This window comes from Choristoneura fumiferana, chromosome 11, assembly GCF_025370935.1.
Source record: "Choristoneura fumiferana chromosome 11, NRCan_CFum_1, whole genome shotgun sequence".
Lineage (NCBI taxonomy): Eukaryota > Metazoa > Arthropoda > Insecta > Lepidoptera > Tortricidae > Choristoneura > Choristoneura fumiferana.
Window position 1 is genome coordinate 12,740,089 of NC_133482.1, and position 17,018 is coordinate 12,757,106.

A 17,018-nucleotide genomic window follows, 5' to 3' on the forward strand; every position below is an offset into this window, starting at 1 on the left:
TTAAAATAAAATTGTATTCTCAAATCCTGAATTAATAAAACACTACCTACTCAAAAAAAAGTAACCTTACGACTATCAAAATGCTTATTCGATGTTTATTTAACACTACCCACATAGTGACGTAAGCTTTACGTTAAGTTTTACAACCTTGAGATTTTACGAATGTCTCAATCGTGCCCACTCGATTATCGGAGGTCCCACGAAGACTCGATACTAATTAAATCGATAGATAATCGATACAGGTTCTTGACTCGTAATCTAGTAATGTGGGATGCCTGACGCAGCTTTACGACGAGTTTTAAAAGGAATTTAAAACAATTAATTGTGTGAGACCAATTATTTACGTTTTTTAGGCTCGAAGATTATATCGAGGCTTGCAGTAGGTAGATAAGAAAAACAGCAACGAAAGGTACAAGAATAAACTTTTGCTAAAGTAGAGTCGTATCTTATATTATAAACACTGATAAGAAAAATATAAAACCTAAATGTAAATTCTCGTAACCAAACTCCTCCGAAACAGCTTGACCGATTTTCATTATTTTTTTTGTGTATATTCGGTAGCTTAGGTGTGAGACTTGGACGTACACGAACTATTTTTCACAACTATTTTACTTCTGCTCGGACGGAGTCGCGGGCAACAGCTAGTAATAAATAAAAAGGCAATAGTCAACAAAGGCTGTACTCTGTGGACAATGACTGAAATTCCCGTGTAGAGTTCTTCATCGGAATTTTCTAATATTGTAAATTATTTGATTAATACTGTGGCGTTCAATATGAGGCTTTGTCATAGGTTATTACAAATACCCTAATCACACGTTCTATTAGGTATAATATCTTTGTTCAGAGGGTAGAGACATGCAGGTATAAAATTATGCTTTTACATAACTGACACTGAAATACACATATCCTAGTGTTATAAAACTGAGAGCGTACCAGGGTTAGAGACAACACGAAATTGATTTACTGCTTCGTAACCAATGTGGAGACTTTTCACTATCAAATTTAGATGATTTCTTTGGGAGATGTAGGTAACAAATGTCAACATGACATTTGATTTACAGCGAGAAGGTCACATCCTGATCATCATTGGTATGCGATTCAGTTTTTCACGAAGTACTTTACAGGTAAGCCAAATAACGATCACCATCTAATCTTGACAGCATTAGAAAAAAACAGATGCATCACGAATCAAAACAAACGCTGCAGCGGCGCGCGCGCAGCGCGAGTTCCCGCCGCGGCCGCAAGAAACTTGGCAAAAAGTCATTTTTCAAAATAAAATAATTACAAATAAAATACTTTTTCACCTCAGCAGCTCAAACAAGCAGGTTTTGCTATGAAAAATCAGTGAGCAAAATCGCATTTTGCTCACTCCGTGAGACAAAGTAGCTTTTTAATTATTTTTTTTAAATGCTCAGGACATTGCTGTGTCCACTCACTGAATGCCAAATATTTGAGCTTGACTTTGATCTGTCACTTTCACTTCAATATGAAAAAAGCGAGAGATAGGATCAAATCGATACTAAGTTCGATTTTCAAATTCTGTAGGCCTAAAAAGAAACAAACAAACATTCGGATACACATATAACCGCAAAATTACAAAACGTCTGTTATTTTAAGTAGGTAAGTATATAGAGCATTATTAGAGGGATTTAGTATAGCACTTATTGCTCGAAGCTTGTACGGTGCTTTTCACAAATATAAACTAAAAAAATACAAAGATAAATTAGCAAACAAAACGAGCATAAATGAACGAATATCCCGCTCAATTTTACTTTTTTCTTAGTTTTTTTTTTTACTTTTTAATTAAGCGAGAAGCATTATACCAACCTAATAAAAAATACTGTGTTGACCTTTAGCATTAAAAATATGTCAATAATGAATTAATTATAATAAGGACAAATTAAAGAACAAAAATACGAGGTGAAATTTAAAAAAACATAGTGAATTATATGATAGCGAAATATTTCCGAAATGTTAAAATTTTCCCACTCTTTTAATAAAGTATGCAACCTCGTTGTACGCAAGGCGCTGCTCTTGTTTTTTTTTTTTTTTAATAAATTCGTTCCGTATACTGCCGAATTTGAAAGTAATCTATTTATATTCATGTATCAAACAATAGAAATCCTAATAAAATCATATTTTAAGGTTTATTTTTATACTGGATACTTTTTCGTCCCATATTCAAAACCTGTCTACTTACCGGAGACTTTTGATCGTTGTCTGACATTCTTAAGTGACTTTTTAAAGATGTAATGGCGACTGTATGAATCATTTTCGAGAAAAATGAATTATGAAATTATTATGAAAATATGATTAAGTAAGTAGGTACTATATTTATTTCTTTACAATCGGATTATATTTTAAAGTTTTTGATGGTTTTTGTCATCTAAATATAGTGGTTTTATTTTAACCTTTAATTTAAATGTTCTCGCTGCTCAGGTGAAAAGTTGTATGTGTCACACGAGACCAAAGTTTTTTTGCATCTCGTGTGTTTATAATCCCTCGCTGATCTCATGATTCTAACCTAGAATCACTCGCTATCGCTCGTGATTCAATTGTAGAATCCTTCGCTTACTCGGGATTCAAAATCAACACTCGCACCAAAAAACGACTTTGCTCTCTTGTTGCACAAATAACTAAAAAACTACAGGATACAATTAAAGAAAAAAATACGAAATAATAATTATAATAATACAGGGATGTATGGGGTCCCTTAGTTACAAAACTATACTGTGGGAATATCGGGATAAAAAGTAGCGTATTTATGTGTTATTCCAGACATACGGCTACATACATCCAAATTTCATGCCTAAGCCTAGCGGTTGTTATTTCGACATTTTATTCCTAGGTATCCCGTGGTAATATCGGGTCAAAAAGTCGTCTATGTGTTTTTCTAGACATCCAGCTTCCTACATACCAAATTTCATGACTCTAAGCTCAGCGGTAATATTTCAAGATTTTATCCCTATCCCGTGGAAATATCGGGGTAAAAAAAATAGATTGTGTTATTCCAGAGGTCCAGCTACCTACATACCAAATTTCATGAATGAAGATCTGTATAGATGAAGACGTATTTCCAGATTTGATGAAATATAGTAAAGTAGTTCCTATTTTTAAATCAGGTGATAAAGATAATCCCTCTGATTATCGTCCTGTGTCCATCCTATCAGCGTTTAGCAAAATATTCGAAAAAATAATGCTGACGCAAATGATCTCGCATTTTAATACCCATAAAATCATGCATCCACAGCAGTTCGGATTCACAAAAGGCAGGTCTACTACAGACGCGGGTCATAGTTTAGTTAAATTCATATTGCAAGCTTGGGAGGAATCACATGACGCTATAGGTGTATTCTGCGACCTTTCGAAAGCTTTTGATTGTGTGGATCATGATACTTTAATTTGTAAGTTAAATTTTTATGGCATTCGTGGCCTCGCTTTAGAACTCATTAAATCTTACCTCACAAAAAGAAAGCAAAAGGTAGCGATTAACGGAACGGTATCGGAGGGATCTGTGGTCGAAGTGGGAGTGCCTCAAGGATCCATTCTTGCCCCATTCCTGTATCTTATTTATGTAAATGACCTTATACTTATATGGTAAGCCAAAAGTCAAAAGTCGGGTATAGTTATGTTTGCTGACGACACGTCTTTACTGTTCAAGGTTAGTAGAAAAGATACCGACTTCATTGAGCCCAATGAAACCCTGTCCGTGATATCCGCATGGTTTGCTGCCAATAATTTGTTACTAAATCCTAAGAAAACTAAATGTATTAAATTCTCGTTGATAAATTCATCTAGCTCGAATTCAGTTTCTAATATAAAGTTAAATGGTCAAACTATTGAATTTGTAAAATCAACAGTATTTTTAGGAATAACGCTAGATTCTAAACTACAGTGGGGACCTCACGTCACAGCAATCGCGGGTAGATTGCTCTGCTGCTTTTGCAGTTTGGAAAATACGGCAGCTAACCGATGTGGCGACGGCACGGATGGTGTATTTTGCTTACTTTAATAGCATTATTTCGTACGGCCTTATTTTATGGGGATCTGCTGCAGACATTGAGTCATTTTTATCTTACAAAAGAGAGCAATTAGAGCAATTTATAATTTGAAGACGCGTGAATCTTTAAGATTTTTTTTTAAGGAAACAGATATCCTAACCCTGCCGTCGCTTTATGTTTTTGAAATATCATGTATGTTAGGAAGAACATATGTGATTTTCCCACTAACGTCGAATAAGCCAAGGCTACTAGAAACACAGGGAAGCTTAAAGTTCCATCTTACAGACTGGCTAAAACCAAAAGTCTTTTCTAGGAAATTGCATACGTTTTTATAATAAAATTCCAAAAAATATTATAAATGAAACGGATACAAAATTCAGATCTATTGTCAAGAAGACATTAATATCAAAGGCGTATTATAAAGTTAATGATTATATCATCATCATCATCATCCCAGCCTATATACGTCCCACTGCTGGGCACAGGCCTCCTCTCAGAACAAGAGGGCTTGGGCCATAGTTCCCACGCGGGCCCAGTGCGGATTGGGAACTTCACACGCACCATTGAATTGCTTCGCAGGTTTGTGCAGGTTTCCTCACGATGTTTTCTTTCACGCAAAGCTTGTGGTAGGTAAATTTCAAATGTAATTCCGCACATGAATTTCGAAAAACTCAGAGGTGCGAGCCGGGGTTTGAACCCACGACCCTCTGTTTGAGAGGCGATAGGTCAAACCACTAGGCCACCACGGCTCAGATATATCATGATTATATCATGGACAGGGATATTTGGAAATAATTCCGATCCGCATTAGCGATCCCTTCAAATAGCGAACCTACTGTGTTAAAAATAAAGTTGTGTTAAATACTTGTGATGTATACATATCATTTAATAATATTGTAAATCTGTTTTAAAAAAATATATATATACCTCGTTGAGTTTCTTGCCGGGTTCTTCTCAGCAGAGGTTTTTCCGAACCGGTGGTAGATTTTTTTTGACATTCATAAGTGCTTGTTGTAGCCTAAATTGAATAAAGATATTTTGACTTCGACTTTGACTTTGACATGGTTCTAAGCCCAGTGGTTGTTATTTCGAGATTTTATCCCTAGGTATCCCGTGGGAATATCGGGTCAAAAAGTCGCTTATGTGTTATTCCAGACGTCTAGCTACCTACACACCAAATTTCATGACTCTAAGCCTAGCGGTTATTATTTCAAGATTTTATCCCTATCCCATGGGAATATCGGGACAAAAAGTATTCTATGTTTTAATCCAGGTTATAAACTAACTTTTCGCCAAATTTCATCCAAATCCGTCCAGCCGATTCAGCGTGAAGAAGTAACAAACATACTCACTCACTCACTCACATACTCACTCACTCACAAACTTTCACATTTATAAGTAGTAGGATTTTCCAGGTAAAGCCATGTCGCTGTGTCGCGGCGACAGTGGAGGCGGGCTGGTGTTTATGGACCAACCAGGGGACGCGGCCGTTCCGTACCTGCGCGGCGTGGCGTCCACCGCGCCGCGCAACGAGCACCGCTGCAACGCGCATGCCCTTTCTGCGCTGACGCATGTTCGCGCGCACCGAGACTTCTTGAAACGGTGAGGGAACGTCACATGGGCGCACTAAGGGAGGCAGAGAGGGCAGCTGCCTAAAAAGCTAAATAAAAGCTTGCAACAATGTCTAAAGCCAAGTTTAGAGGCGCTCGATTGACCACTAGAAACTCGTTGGCTTTACGGCCTCGCAATGTAATATGTAATGCAACTTGCACGATTTTTCTTGCAAGTCTAAACTCGGCTTAAGGGAATAGTTTATTGAATCAGGTGTTACGTGTTACTTTGCGGAGAGGTCCATATCAATGACCTAAAAGATATCAATGGACTAAAAGAAAGTCGGGGGTGAGCAAAGAAGTTATTTTAGTTCAATGTCTAAGGGGTCATTATTAAAGTACGTCACACATTTGGGGGGGGGGGTCATAAAAGCCTTTGTAAGTCAGGAAAATTATTATTTTACTTAGCATGCTCGAAAAGTTGTTATTTATGCTGGATCTAGGCGACATAAAATTACTTTTTATGCTCTAGTGGATAAAGTAAAATCTTCGTCTAAGACCAAGGTACCTACTTAATCAGGTGTCAGCAGCCACAAAGAAAAAAGTATCTATATATTTCTTTAATAATTTTTATTATATGTAAAACTAAAAATCAATCAAATCAATCAAAATAAATCAATAAAACTAAAAAAAAATAATTATATAGCAAAGTATGAAAAATTAAAGGTACCGTACATACCTAGTGAACAATCGTTTCCACTGTTGCTATTTAAATATAGGTAGAGTCATTCACGATGACGCGTGCCATGGTTCTTATTACAATGTCTAATTTTGACGAAATCACGCGTCATCGTGGATGACACTAGGTATAATTTCCTATCAATCTAGGTGAAAATCAGAGTGTAAAACTCGCGCATTAAACCCATTTTCCCCTCGACGTGTCTATCTACCCTCACCGTACCGACGCGGGTGGCTATATGAACGTCTCGTTTAAATGGCTTGTTTTATGCTCTTTTTGTACTGCTATTTAACTAAAATTGCCGATAGGTACTGCTGCCGCTGTCTCCATAAGGCCCTTGGGCACACGGCGGCCACGCCGTACAAAATATATACGCGTTCTTGAATCTACATAGGCACGACGACGTCTGTACACGCGTCAATGTGTGCGTAAGATACACAAGGCTGACTATCGGAAAACCCTTACATCTTACCTATTTATTTAAACCTACTTAAAATGTGTCTGTCTGTGTATTTAAGCATTATTATTTTCAATTACAATAGATATACGACTACAAACTTAAACGAATTATTCGGTAGATAGTTATTTCATGTATTAATCGTGATAATTTCAGAAATCATTATTTATTTAGAAAAAGGAAATAGGTAGGGTACCGTTACCATTTCGCAAAATGATTGCCCCCGAACTTAGTGCCGTGCGGCCGACATACATCGCGTCGCGCACCCGACTGCTTTCCTGCGGTTTTCCTGCAATCTGCGCTTGAGGGGTGGGGTAACTCGAACTGGTGCGGGGCGGAGCATGGCCATTCTGTACGTTAGTAGGTACTATTACATATTCCTTGGGTTTAATTTAGGGGGTTGCAATCAAGTTAACCTGCGTGATACTACACTGTTTACGAACAAGTGTGACGAACCCCTTTTTGTCCACAGACACATACCAGATCTAGAAGAGGAGTGTAAGAAGCATTTTCCTACTGTCCAAGATCGATACGGAAAATACGAAAAGGAACCAGAGAAACCGGCGAGCGGCCAGCCGGGTCAATTAATTTGTAATTGTAACTGTTTTTGTAATAATACGGCACCGACGCAAGATAATATAATATCCTACAATTAAAAACGTCTAAAGTATTTATCCTATTCATTTTGAATACCTACAAGCTTTTTAGGGTTCCGTTTTTGCCATTTTGGCTACGGAATATATAGTTTCAGAATGTCTGTCTGTCTGTCTGTACGTCCGCGGCTATGCTCAAGAACTATCAATGATAGTAAAGCTGTAATTTTGCACGAACACTATGTAAACTGTGCCGACAAAGTGGTACAGTAAAAAAAAAAAAAAGTTTTTAGAGTACCTCCCATAGACGTGGTGGCCGTGATCCAACCTTGTAGTGTGGGGTTATCGTTGGATTGGTCTTTTCAAATCATTAGGGGTTTGCTAAGACGATTTTTCGATTCATTGATTTATTTGCGAAATATTCAACTTTAATGTGCACATTTTCATTAAAATCGAGCGTCCGTGTCCCCCCCCCCCCTCTATAATCGAAACCGTTGGGTGGAATTTTTTTTAAAAATTCAGGATGGTAGTAAGTATATCAAACTTGGAAGGAAAACTATAACGGTTAAGTTTTCTTGAGAATGATTAGTAATTTAAGCAGCCTTATTGGAATATTCCGTACAAAAAAGAAAAATTAAGACCTACATGAGATTAGGAGAAAAAAAAAAAGTTCAATGAATGAATGATGATACTATTCTCCAACTAAACTGAATGGATCGAAAATGGTAGCAGCAAAGAGGTAGCAGTAATTCAAATATAGAGAAAATACTTTTGAATAGAGCGATGAAAGCGAAATAGAAAACGAAGAAATAGAAAACAAAGACGATGAAAGTGCTTCGTCTGGTGACTAAACATTTGAGTCAAGTACCAGTTTAGAACGTAATTATTCGTCGCCGGTCTCATTTTCTGTAAGTAAAAGCATTTCAAGATTATTATTATTATTATTTTTCTATTTACATGCAACATGACGGTTGACACCTTATGTGAAGATGAAGAAAGATATGCCTTATGGAGTAAGACTTAACGAGGAAAACTTATGATGGGATCGCAGAGTTCAAGTCTCCGAAAATACAATTAAACAAAAGACACTTACAATAAGGACTTATTCAGTTGTTATTTGAGACAAAACCGAAATATGAATTAGTTACTGAAGGTGATAAAGAAAGTTATAAACTAATCTTCAAAAAAAAGCCTATTACAAGTACAAGTAACAGAGGTTCCAAATATTTACAAACGATTAAACCTTTACCTATTTAAGCTAACTAGAAACTGTGACTGTGAGAGTACAGAAAACCTTTCAGTGGGTGAAGAACTTTGAGTATTTAGCTAGATACTCAAAGGTCAGTAAAGACCACGTTTTAATTCCCACGGGAATTTTATAAAATCCCAGAATTTCAATTCAACTGCTGTATCTAATGATTTACGCGTGCGAAGCCGTGGGTAATAAAGAGATTTATTAAAAAACGTAAAAACGTAAAAACGTCTGTTATCTCTGAAACGTCAAAATTTGACATCTGTCAGAATTCCACGGAATAAAAAATAGGGTTATAGGGCCAGAGGAGCTACTACGAAACTCGTAAATCGAAGTTCGTATTGCACCGTCCCTTTCACTCGCGTATTAAATGACTTAAGCGTCAGAGGGACGGCAACATACGTGATTCGAGTTTTGCACTTCGTGGTATAGGGCCAGATATCAGACTTACTTACTCTATTGTGATCGGATGTGTTCAGTGCGTTTTCTCGTGTTATGGTATGAGTTTTTATGGTAAGCATTGAGACGGATCGTAGAATGAAATTGAAACTTAAATATCAACATCTATAAAAAGCAGAAATATCTCCAAAACGGTCGCATTTTTATTAGACCAATTTTACCTTTTCTAGAATGTCCTAAGTGCCCTACATGTTAGTACGTCACGGATCCGTTCATATCTTAATATTTTATACATAAGTAGGTAGTAGGTATTTTATAGTAGGTAATGTAACGCAACTCAAATGAAAGTTCTTGCATCGTCTAAATGGAGCTTTACACAAGAACTCGTATGATTACAATAAAAGTCCAATCGTGTGATTAAAGAAAAAACTTTTATTTGAAAATAACTGAGAATACAATCTATGCTAAACTATTATATACGATGAATGATAAAAAAAAAACATATCACATAATTTAAACAGCAAGGCTACTACGAAACTCTCAACTCGAAGTTAGTATCATACCATCCCTCTCGCTCTCGTATTAAATAGTATAGGTGTCAGAGAGAGACCGCACGACACGAACTTCGAGTTTCGAGTTTCGTAGTAGCTCTGCAGCCTATTTGTACATTGATTTGACATTTCAAACGTGATCAGCACAAATTTCCTCTAAAGGTACAAGAAAGTGGAGGATTTTCATTTTTACTTTTACTATTCGAGATGGTATTAACACAGGTATTAATAAACATCGACGAACTGACATATCGTTTAGCGACTGACGTTTCGAATGTTGCCAGCTTAGCATCATCAAATTTCTACTAAAATGGTATTTATTTTTAACAGAGTAAATACGTATTTAATATTATTTTAGATAAGAATTTAAACTGTTTTTTGGAGGTACTCGTCGTAGAGGTACAGGGAAATGGACAGGTCCTGCCCATCGTTGCTGGCGATGAATTTCTTGAGGTCTGCTGTGTGACCAGCCAAGTTGCGGATAGTCTTGGCGTGGTCTTCAATGAACTCTTCTTCTAGGTATTGAGCAATCTGAGGAGATATTTAGATTAGATCAGTATACATATTAAAAAAGTTAGATGTTTTTAATTGCATCGAAAACGAGCCAAAATGAGTCCTCATGTGACGTCAAAGAAAGTGACAACCATGTGCTTTTCATAACGAGAGAAAAAAGGACTTAAAACGTATATGTGTGGCCAGCTACCATAATATTTGTTGGATAATGTTTTTCGGTTGTCGTTTTGAGTGTGTACAGTCAAGTGTAAAAATATGTACTTATTCAAAGTTTAGTAACATAGTAACATATTTTTGAGTGGTTCCAATAGATACTTATTTTTGCACTTGACTGTACCTTCACCTTTAAAATTTCATTATCAGAATCTGTTATTTTCATGTGTTCTATGTATATACAGTTGAGGAAACTGGATCGCGTACAAGAGTGGGATCTTTATAATCAATTTCGCTATGATTTCTTTGGCAGATGTTTGGAATGATAATATGACATTAGTAGCACAAAGCTTCCACCACCCTGGTACGCGATTACTGTACAATAAAGTTTATAGATGAGAGATTTTTTTTAATCGTGAACAGAAATTATACGAGAAAATAGAGGTCGACAAAAGTCAGACTGTTATAATCCGTCGCAAAATCGCACGGATTTCATTCCAACTCCGGACTCCGGCACTGCAATGTGGAAGGCGAGGGAAAACCACCATAGTATTTTCCTAAGAAAGCCGTCATGAAGGTTCACTTTGATCCTCAAACGACTTCCACGACCTTTCAAGAGTATAAAGACTTGGAAGAAGATACCTCAGGGTCGTGCAGATGCTGGCTGTTCCTGGTAGCCTCGCGGTGAATGTGGAACGCGCGCTCCGCGATCTCTTTCTGCGTGTCCAGGGCCTTAGCCATAGCCTCCAGTTCATGCAGTTCCACGGTGTAGTTCTTGTTGGCGGCGGAGTCCAGGGTGGAGCGGCGAGAGAAGTCCATCACGCCACCTGAAAGTAGAAGTATAAGTTAGCGCTATTCAAGCCAGGAGTGAATAGAATGTTACTGAATCAACTACATGGCCTCATTTGCACTTACCATCAGGTAAGGTCAATTGCTGGTCAATTAAAAAAAAACTAAAATCAGATCAGCTGTAGGAAGATGCCACAATAGAGATCTACCTTCAAGCAGATTATACCTGGGGATTGAAATTCGAAGGCAGTGTGTTGGAAGTTGTATTTATTTATACATCCGAGTTCCTAAACTTTAACCACAACATATAACAACACCCACACACACACACACACACACACACACACACACACACACATACCTATAACAATTTGTTAGCACAGATAACAAGTTTTCGGTAAAAAAAAATTGAATACACGCTTTTTTGCTGTACTATTTGTAGACTACTTGCATTGTCATCCAAACTACATTTGCATACCAAATTTCAAGTCAATGCCATTAACTGTTGAAGAGTTCCGTCCTGCGGAGACGATCCTGGCCGGATCGCCAGGATGTCACTACCAGATTATTGTATTTTCTCAAACGTAAGCATGCCAAATTTCAAGTCAATCTGACAACTGGAAGTTGGTCGAATTTAACCTGCAAGATTTGATTTTTGATGGGACAGGTGAAACTAAATAAAAGCTTGTTAAAAGCATCCAATTAAAAAATCTAGAGAAAACAATTGACTCACCTCTAGTAGTAATATGCTTGATGAGTTCAATGCTCTTCTCCCACGCATCATCAGACAGCTTCCTGAATAGCTTGCTGAATCCTCCTCTGTTAGTCTGGTAGTTGTTGAAGTAGGACGCAGATAACAGGTACTCGTAGGAGCGAGTGAGATGCAGGTTGGCATAAGCTTGCATTTCAGTAGCGAGGTTGCCATGGTGACCGTAGCCGCCGTAGATTGCGTTACATCTTGCCAAGACTAAAATAATTAGTAGAATTTTAGTTTCTGTGCTGGCAACTCTACATGTCAATGTCAAATGACTTCCTCATATACAGGTTTCCTATGAAAGGAAGGAAGCCGTGTTGCTCTAAGTCAAATGACCCAACAAAATCGCTGAATGAAGGATTTTTTCTTAAACCAAATGATGGAGACTATTAATATTATTATTTTAAGAAATTACAAATTGAGGCGATTAAAACCCGCTTCATGAGCGTATAAGCTTATTTAATTTATCACAAGCAAATACTAATTTTAAAAAAAAGCAGTTATACAAGAACAAAAAGCAGATGCATCTATGAATGCCTATAATGCCTGTACAACACAATCATTAATTTTGTCTTAAACTTGTAGAATAATGGGCCCATGCAGATCCATGATTTGTGCATGAATGATCCACTTACCCACTTCTAAATAACCAAGAGGCATTAAAAACAAAATCAATTCATATTATTCACACACAAAGAAATTTAAGACTTCATTTAAGTACCCTACAAGAGATAATCAAATCTCTAACTATTGTTTATGATAAGATAACATTTGAAACCTATAGATAAATAAAGATTCCAGAAAAAAGAACAAAGTACATAACCCTGTTTGATTTTGTTTCTGATTGATTACCTACCTATTTTCTTTGCATTCAACCAGGGTAAAAGCAAAAGTTACCAACTCAGAACTAATTCAAACTTGAATAAAACATAATCAAAGGCGATCTAGATTACCTATAAGCACCTAGTTTGATTTGAGACCTTTTTACTTTTTTTTTGTCAGCAAATATCAGGGCAATCTATGGCCAGTTAGCTTAGGTACCTACTGACTGACACTGATGACATTACTCCAGTATATTTTCTTAATTAGTTGAAATTAAATCGACTTACCAAGGCTATTGGAGGCCTGTGAACAGTCAATGGAGACATCCTGGTAGCAGCTGTCGTTGGCCAGGGCTCCAGACAGGGCCAGAAGGCAGGATACAGCAATAGCAAGGAACTTCATGGTTCTAAAAGAGATAGTGAGAACTTTAATGATACCTTCTGTAAAAAACTGGCTGAATATAGACAAGTGCCTTTAAAAAAAGTATTTTTTTTGTAAATCAGCAGTTAATATAGTTTGAATAAAATAGTAAAAAACAGATAGAAAAGGAACTTAAGTTTTACATAGGTACAAAATTGATTTAAAGTACAAAAAAAATATCATTTAGTTATCATTGTAAGTACTTCTTTTGTGCTAAATCATCAGTCAATTAAGTATATTACACCTATTTATTTTAGTAGGTATAAATACCTACCTTATATTAACCATATCACCAGATAAAAACAATACTCATTGATACAATGTAAAACAATAATATCTTAAGCACACCTAGGTACTGCTTCCCTGCCTACAATGTTAGAGGAAAAGTAGGTAATTTTGTTAATGTTAATATAGATTGCCAGTGGACAACAAACAAACAATAAATCATAGCCTTTGATATTATAATTGAACATGAGTTGTAAAAAGGTTTGCTTGAAAATATCCGCCCTGACATTTGCCAAATAAAGACTTCCAAATCTCCAATGAGGAGAACAGTGAAAACCAAAATAGAATAAAAAAAACTACGTCAAAATACACCGAATCAGACGCAATTAGTGAAAAAAAAAACAAAAGCACAAGGAAAACAAAAGATAATTCCATTCAATGTCGTATAAATAATTAAAATCACTCACCAAATAAGAGTGTCACGATTACAATGAATGATTGAGGAGTCAAATAAAAACAGATCCGTCGTAAGTGCAGCCTTTACACACACTGGCGCAGAAGGCGACTTCCAACAACAAAGACTCGAAACTGATAGTCGGTCGATAGTCCGCAAATGGGACTAAAATATGAAAAGATAACCGCGCAATAGCAAACAATGTCCGATGGAACTTCTGCCTGAGTCAACTATACTTACTTTACTATTTCTGAAATACAATGAAGTTGGCTCAAGTAGGGCCTGGTGTGGTTAGGTATTAAAAATAAAATTACCCCTACGTTCATTGTTTCATCGTAAGAGGACGTATTTTGAAATTAAAAACAATTTTAGTAGTTTTTGAATCATTTAAAACTATACTTACGCGTAATATAAGTTCTACTAGTAGCAAAAAGGCTTTAATTTGAATTGCTTTGGTTTACAATATCTTTGGGTAAAGATTTGGCGCTGGTATTATGGTTACCCCGCCCCTCTCTGCAGAATCCCGTACTACGACGTATCAGCTGTCATAAAAATTTAATCATGAGGTTTTGTGTTTCAAGAATTTTCCCAACATTACATCATTTTGACTTATTTACGGCAAATTAATGGTAGTTAGGACCTTTAAACTGTAAGAATAGGTAAATAAAATCAATCAAATACTATGAAATACCTATTTAACTGTTGTATTGTTTGTTTTCGGTCTGTTAATAGTTCTATGAAGTCACTTGGAACACAAAACCTCGTAGTTTTGTGTTCCAAGTCCGGCTGATATCCTTTGTCTCTGTCTAACACAGTCATTCAGTCAGTGGAAACCTCCTGTCAACAGGAGATGGTTTTGTTATCGCTACGCACTTCATTATTTTTGTATAATCACAGCCATTGAAGTGAGTTCTCGTCTTTCCTATTCGATTTCGTTTTGATAAGTCGCCTTCTGCACCAGTGAGTGTAAAGGCTTGACTGTCGCGAACACGTTATAATTACGCTCTCAATTTCTATTCAATAATTTCGTCAAAGTATCTGTGATTTATTGTAGGATTTAATCATGAAGGCTGTACTACTTGCCGTTGTTTCTTTCCTGGCTGTTTGTGCTCCAGCTTCGGCCACACAATGTAAGTATTTTTGTTTTTTATTTCTTTGTTTTTATTGTCGGCGGGTACGAACGACACTGGCTGTGCGGAAAATGTCGTATCATTAAGAAGGTCATCCACTAAATTTGGGTGCACGTTTTACTATTGTTTACTTGTTTAATTTTTTCCCTGAACTTTGCTCATGAGTATGGTCTAGGGTTCATTCGATGCGAAATAGCTGTGAAATGGATATATTGAATGTTTTCCTGTTAAAAGAATACATTGATTTCATGTTATGTTATCAACAGACATGGTATGACATAATTCTTTCAACTCAAGTTCTTTGTCTGATTATTAGTCATCAGATACTTAAATTAAGTACCATTTATTAAACATGTCTGTGAAAAACTACCATTGTGAATTTTTCAACTAGTTTTTTTTTTACTTAAAATTGTCCTGTTATTGACCTCATCACCTGATAAAAAGTGTAGATAAGGCCAAAGGTGTATCTCACTGGTTCAGTAACAGCCTATTCACTAGGCTTGAAGAGCCCTAGGTTTTATTTATCTACAAATACAATACAGACAATGGGAGCAAATTTCATACCCTACATAGCAGTTTGTATTATGAAAGACAAAGCAACTGCTTTGTTAACCATAATATCCTATATATAAAAAACCGGCCAAGAGCTTGTCGGACACGCCCAAAAAATAGGGTTCCGTAGCCATTACGAAAAAATTAAGTAATATGTTTCTAAGGATTTCGTATTTTATACGGAATCTTCCAAGTTTAGGTGTATTTTATACCTTAGGCTGCTATTTACTCATAAACTACTAATAATTCTCAAGCAAACTTGGCCACTATAGTTTTCCTTGAAAGTTTGAAATACTTACTACCATCATGATTTTTTTTTTAAATTTCCACCCTCCAGTTTAGATTTTAGAGGGGGGGGGACACTGGATTTTAATGAATATTTGCACTTTAAAACTGAATATTTCGCAAACACATCACTGAATCGAAAAATCGTCTTAGCAAACCCCTAATGGGTTTAAAATACCTATCCAATGATACCCCACACCACTTTACGTCTATGGGAGGTACCGTAAAAAAAATTTTTTTTTTACTTTTAATTGTACCATTTTGTCGGCATAGTTTACCTATATATCCGTGCAAAATTATAGCTTTCTAGCATTGATAGTCCCTGAGCAAAGCCGCAGACGGACAGACAGACAGACATGGCGAAACTATAAGGGTTTGTTTTTGCCATTTTGGCTCCGGAACCCTAAAAATGATCCTAGGATTTCTAGGAAGAAACTTCATATCAAACTATTTAATACACTTTGAAAACTGGTTTTTCATAAATGTAAGACCTAGCTAGATCAATTATTCACTCCCAAAGATCCCTACACTTCATCTACCCATTTCCACGATCCCCATAAGATTACTATGAGATTAAATTAGTATGAGCCATTGTATTTTAAAAACATTGTGAGGGAAGGGAACCTGCACTCACCTGCAATCAAATTCAGTGTTCCCAATCGGCAATGGGCCCGCTTGGGAACTACAGACCAAGCTGTCTTTTTGAGAGGCTTGTGCCCAGCAGTGGATGTATATATAACATAATGAAAACAATCCTTGCTCTCAAAACAAACAGATTTCAATCTTTTATTTATTTTTAGCTTTTGCCTACAACCTCTTAAGCGTAGAATTTGTTTATTGCTATCCCGCGGGAACTATGCAATTTTTCGGGATAAAAACTATCCTATGTACTTCCCTGGAACTCGAACTAGCTGTATATTGAATTTCATCTAAATCGGTTCATCTGTTTCTTTAGATGTGATCTGATGAAGTAACAAACAAACAAGCAGAGTTAAAACTTTTACTTTTATAATATTAATTGGAATAATCAATCAGATCACAGCTAATACATAAATTACATAATATTGATTGTAAATTTACATGTCTTAACTGATTAGAGTAATCTTTATTACTTTGATTAGTTAGATTAGTGTGGTATTGGTTTGATATTATGATAATTACAAACCTTGTCTGTGTCTCATGTAAACCGTCAGATATGGCAATCAAATTGAAATTTTAGGATTTTACTAAATTACCATAGAAATTTCAAGAAATTAATCATGAATTTCATTAATGTTGCACATAAAACGGCTCAAACCGAGTCTATTCGAGATTTTATCAGATCCCGTGGGAATATTGAGATAAGAAAGGATCTCCAACTATCATATCAAATTTTATTT

At 36.2% G+C, this 17,018-nt stretch overlaps 2 protein-coding genes across 2 annotated transcripts; one reads left to right on the top strand and one right to left on the bottom strand.

The window, feature by feature from the left end:
- Positions 1-5,418: 5,418 nt before the first annotated feature.
- On the top strand, positions 5,419-7,417 carry LOC141432810 (uncharacterized). Its single transcript, XM_074094597.1, has 2 exons — positions 5,419-5,603; positions 7,220-7,417. The coding sequence occupies exons 1-2, from the start codon at positions 5,425-5,427 to the stop codon at positions 7,401-7,403; spliced, it is 363 nt and encodes a 120-aa protein (XP_073950698.1). The 5' UTR covers positions 5,419-5,424; the 3' UTR covers positions 7,404-7,417.
- Positions 7,418-9,403: 1,986 nt separating this feature from the next.
- LOC141432809 (ferritin light chain-like) lies at positions 9,404-14,025 on the bottom strand. Its single transcript, XM_074094595.1, has 5 exons — positions 13,686-14,025; positions 12,861-12,979; positions 11,731-11,964; positions 10,851-11,035; positions 9,404-10,073 (listed from the first exon to the last, which is right to left on the bottom strand). Exons 2-5 carry the CDS (start codon positions 12,973-12,975, stop codon positions 9,909-9,911), a joined length of 699 nt encoding a protein of 232 aa, XP_073950696.1. The 5' UTR covers positions 12,976-12,979; positions 13,686-14,025; the 3' UTR covers positions 9,404-9,908.
- Positions 14,026-17,018: the final 2,993 nt, after the last annotated feature.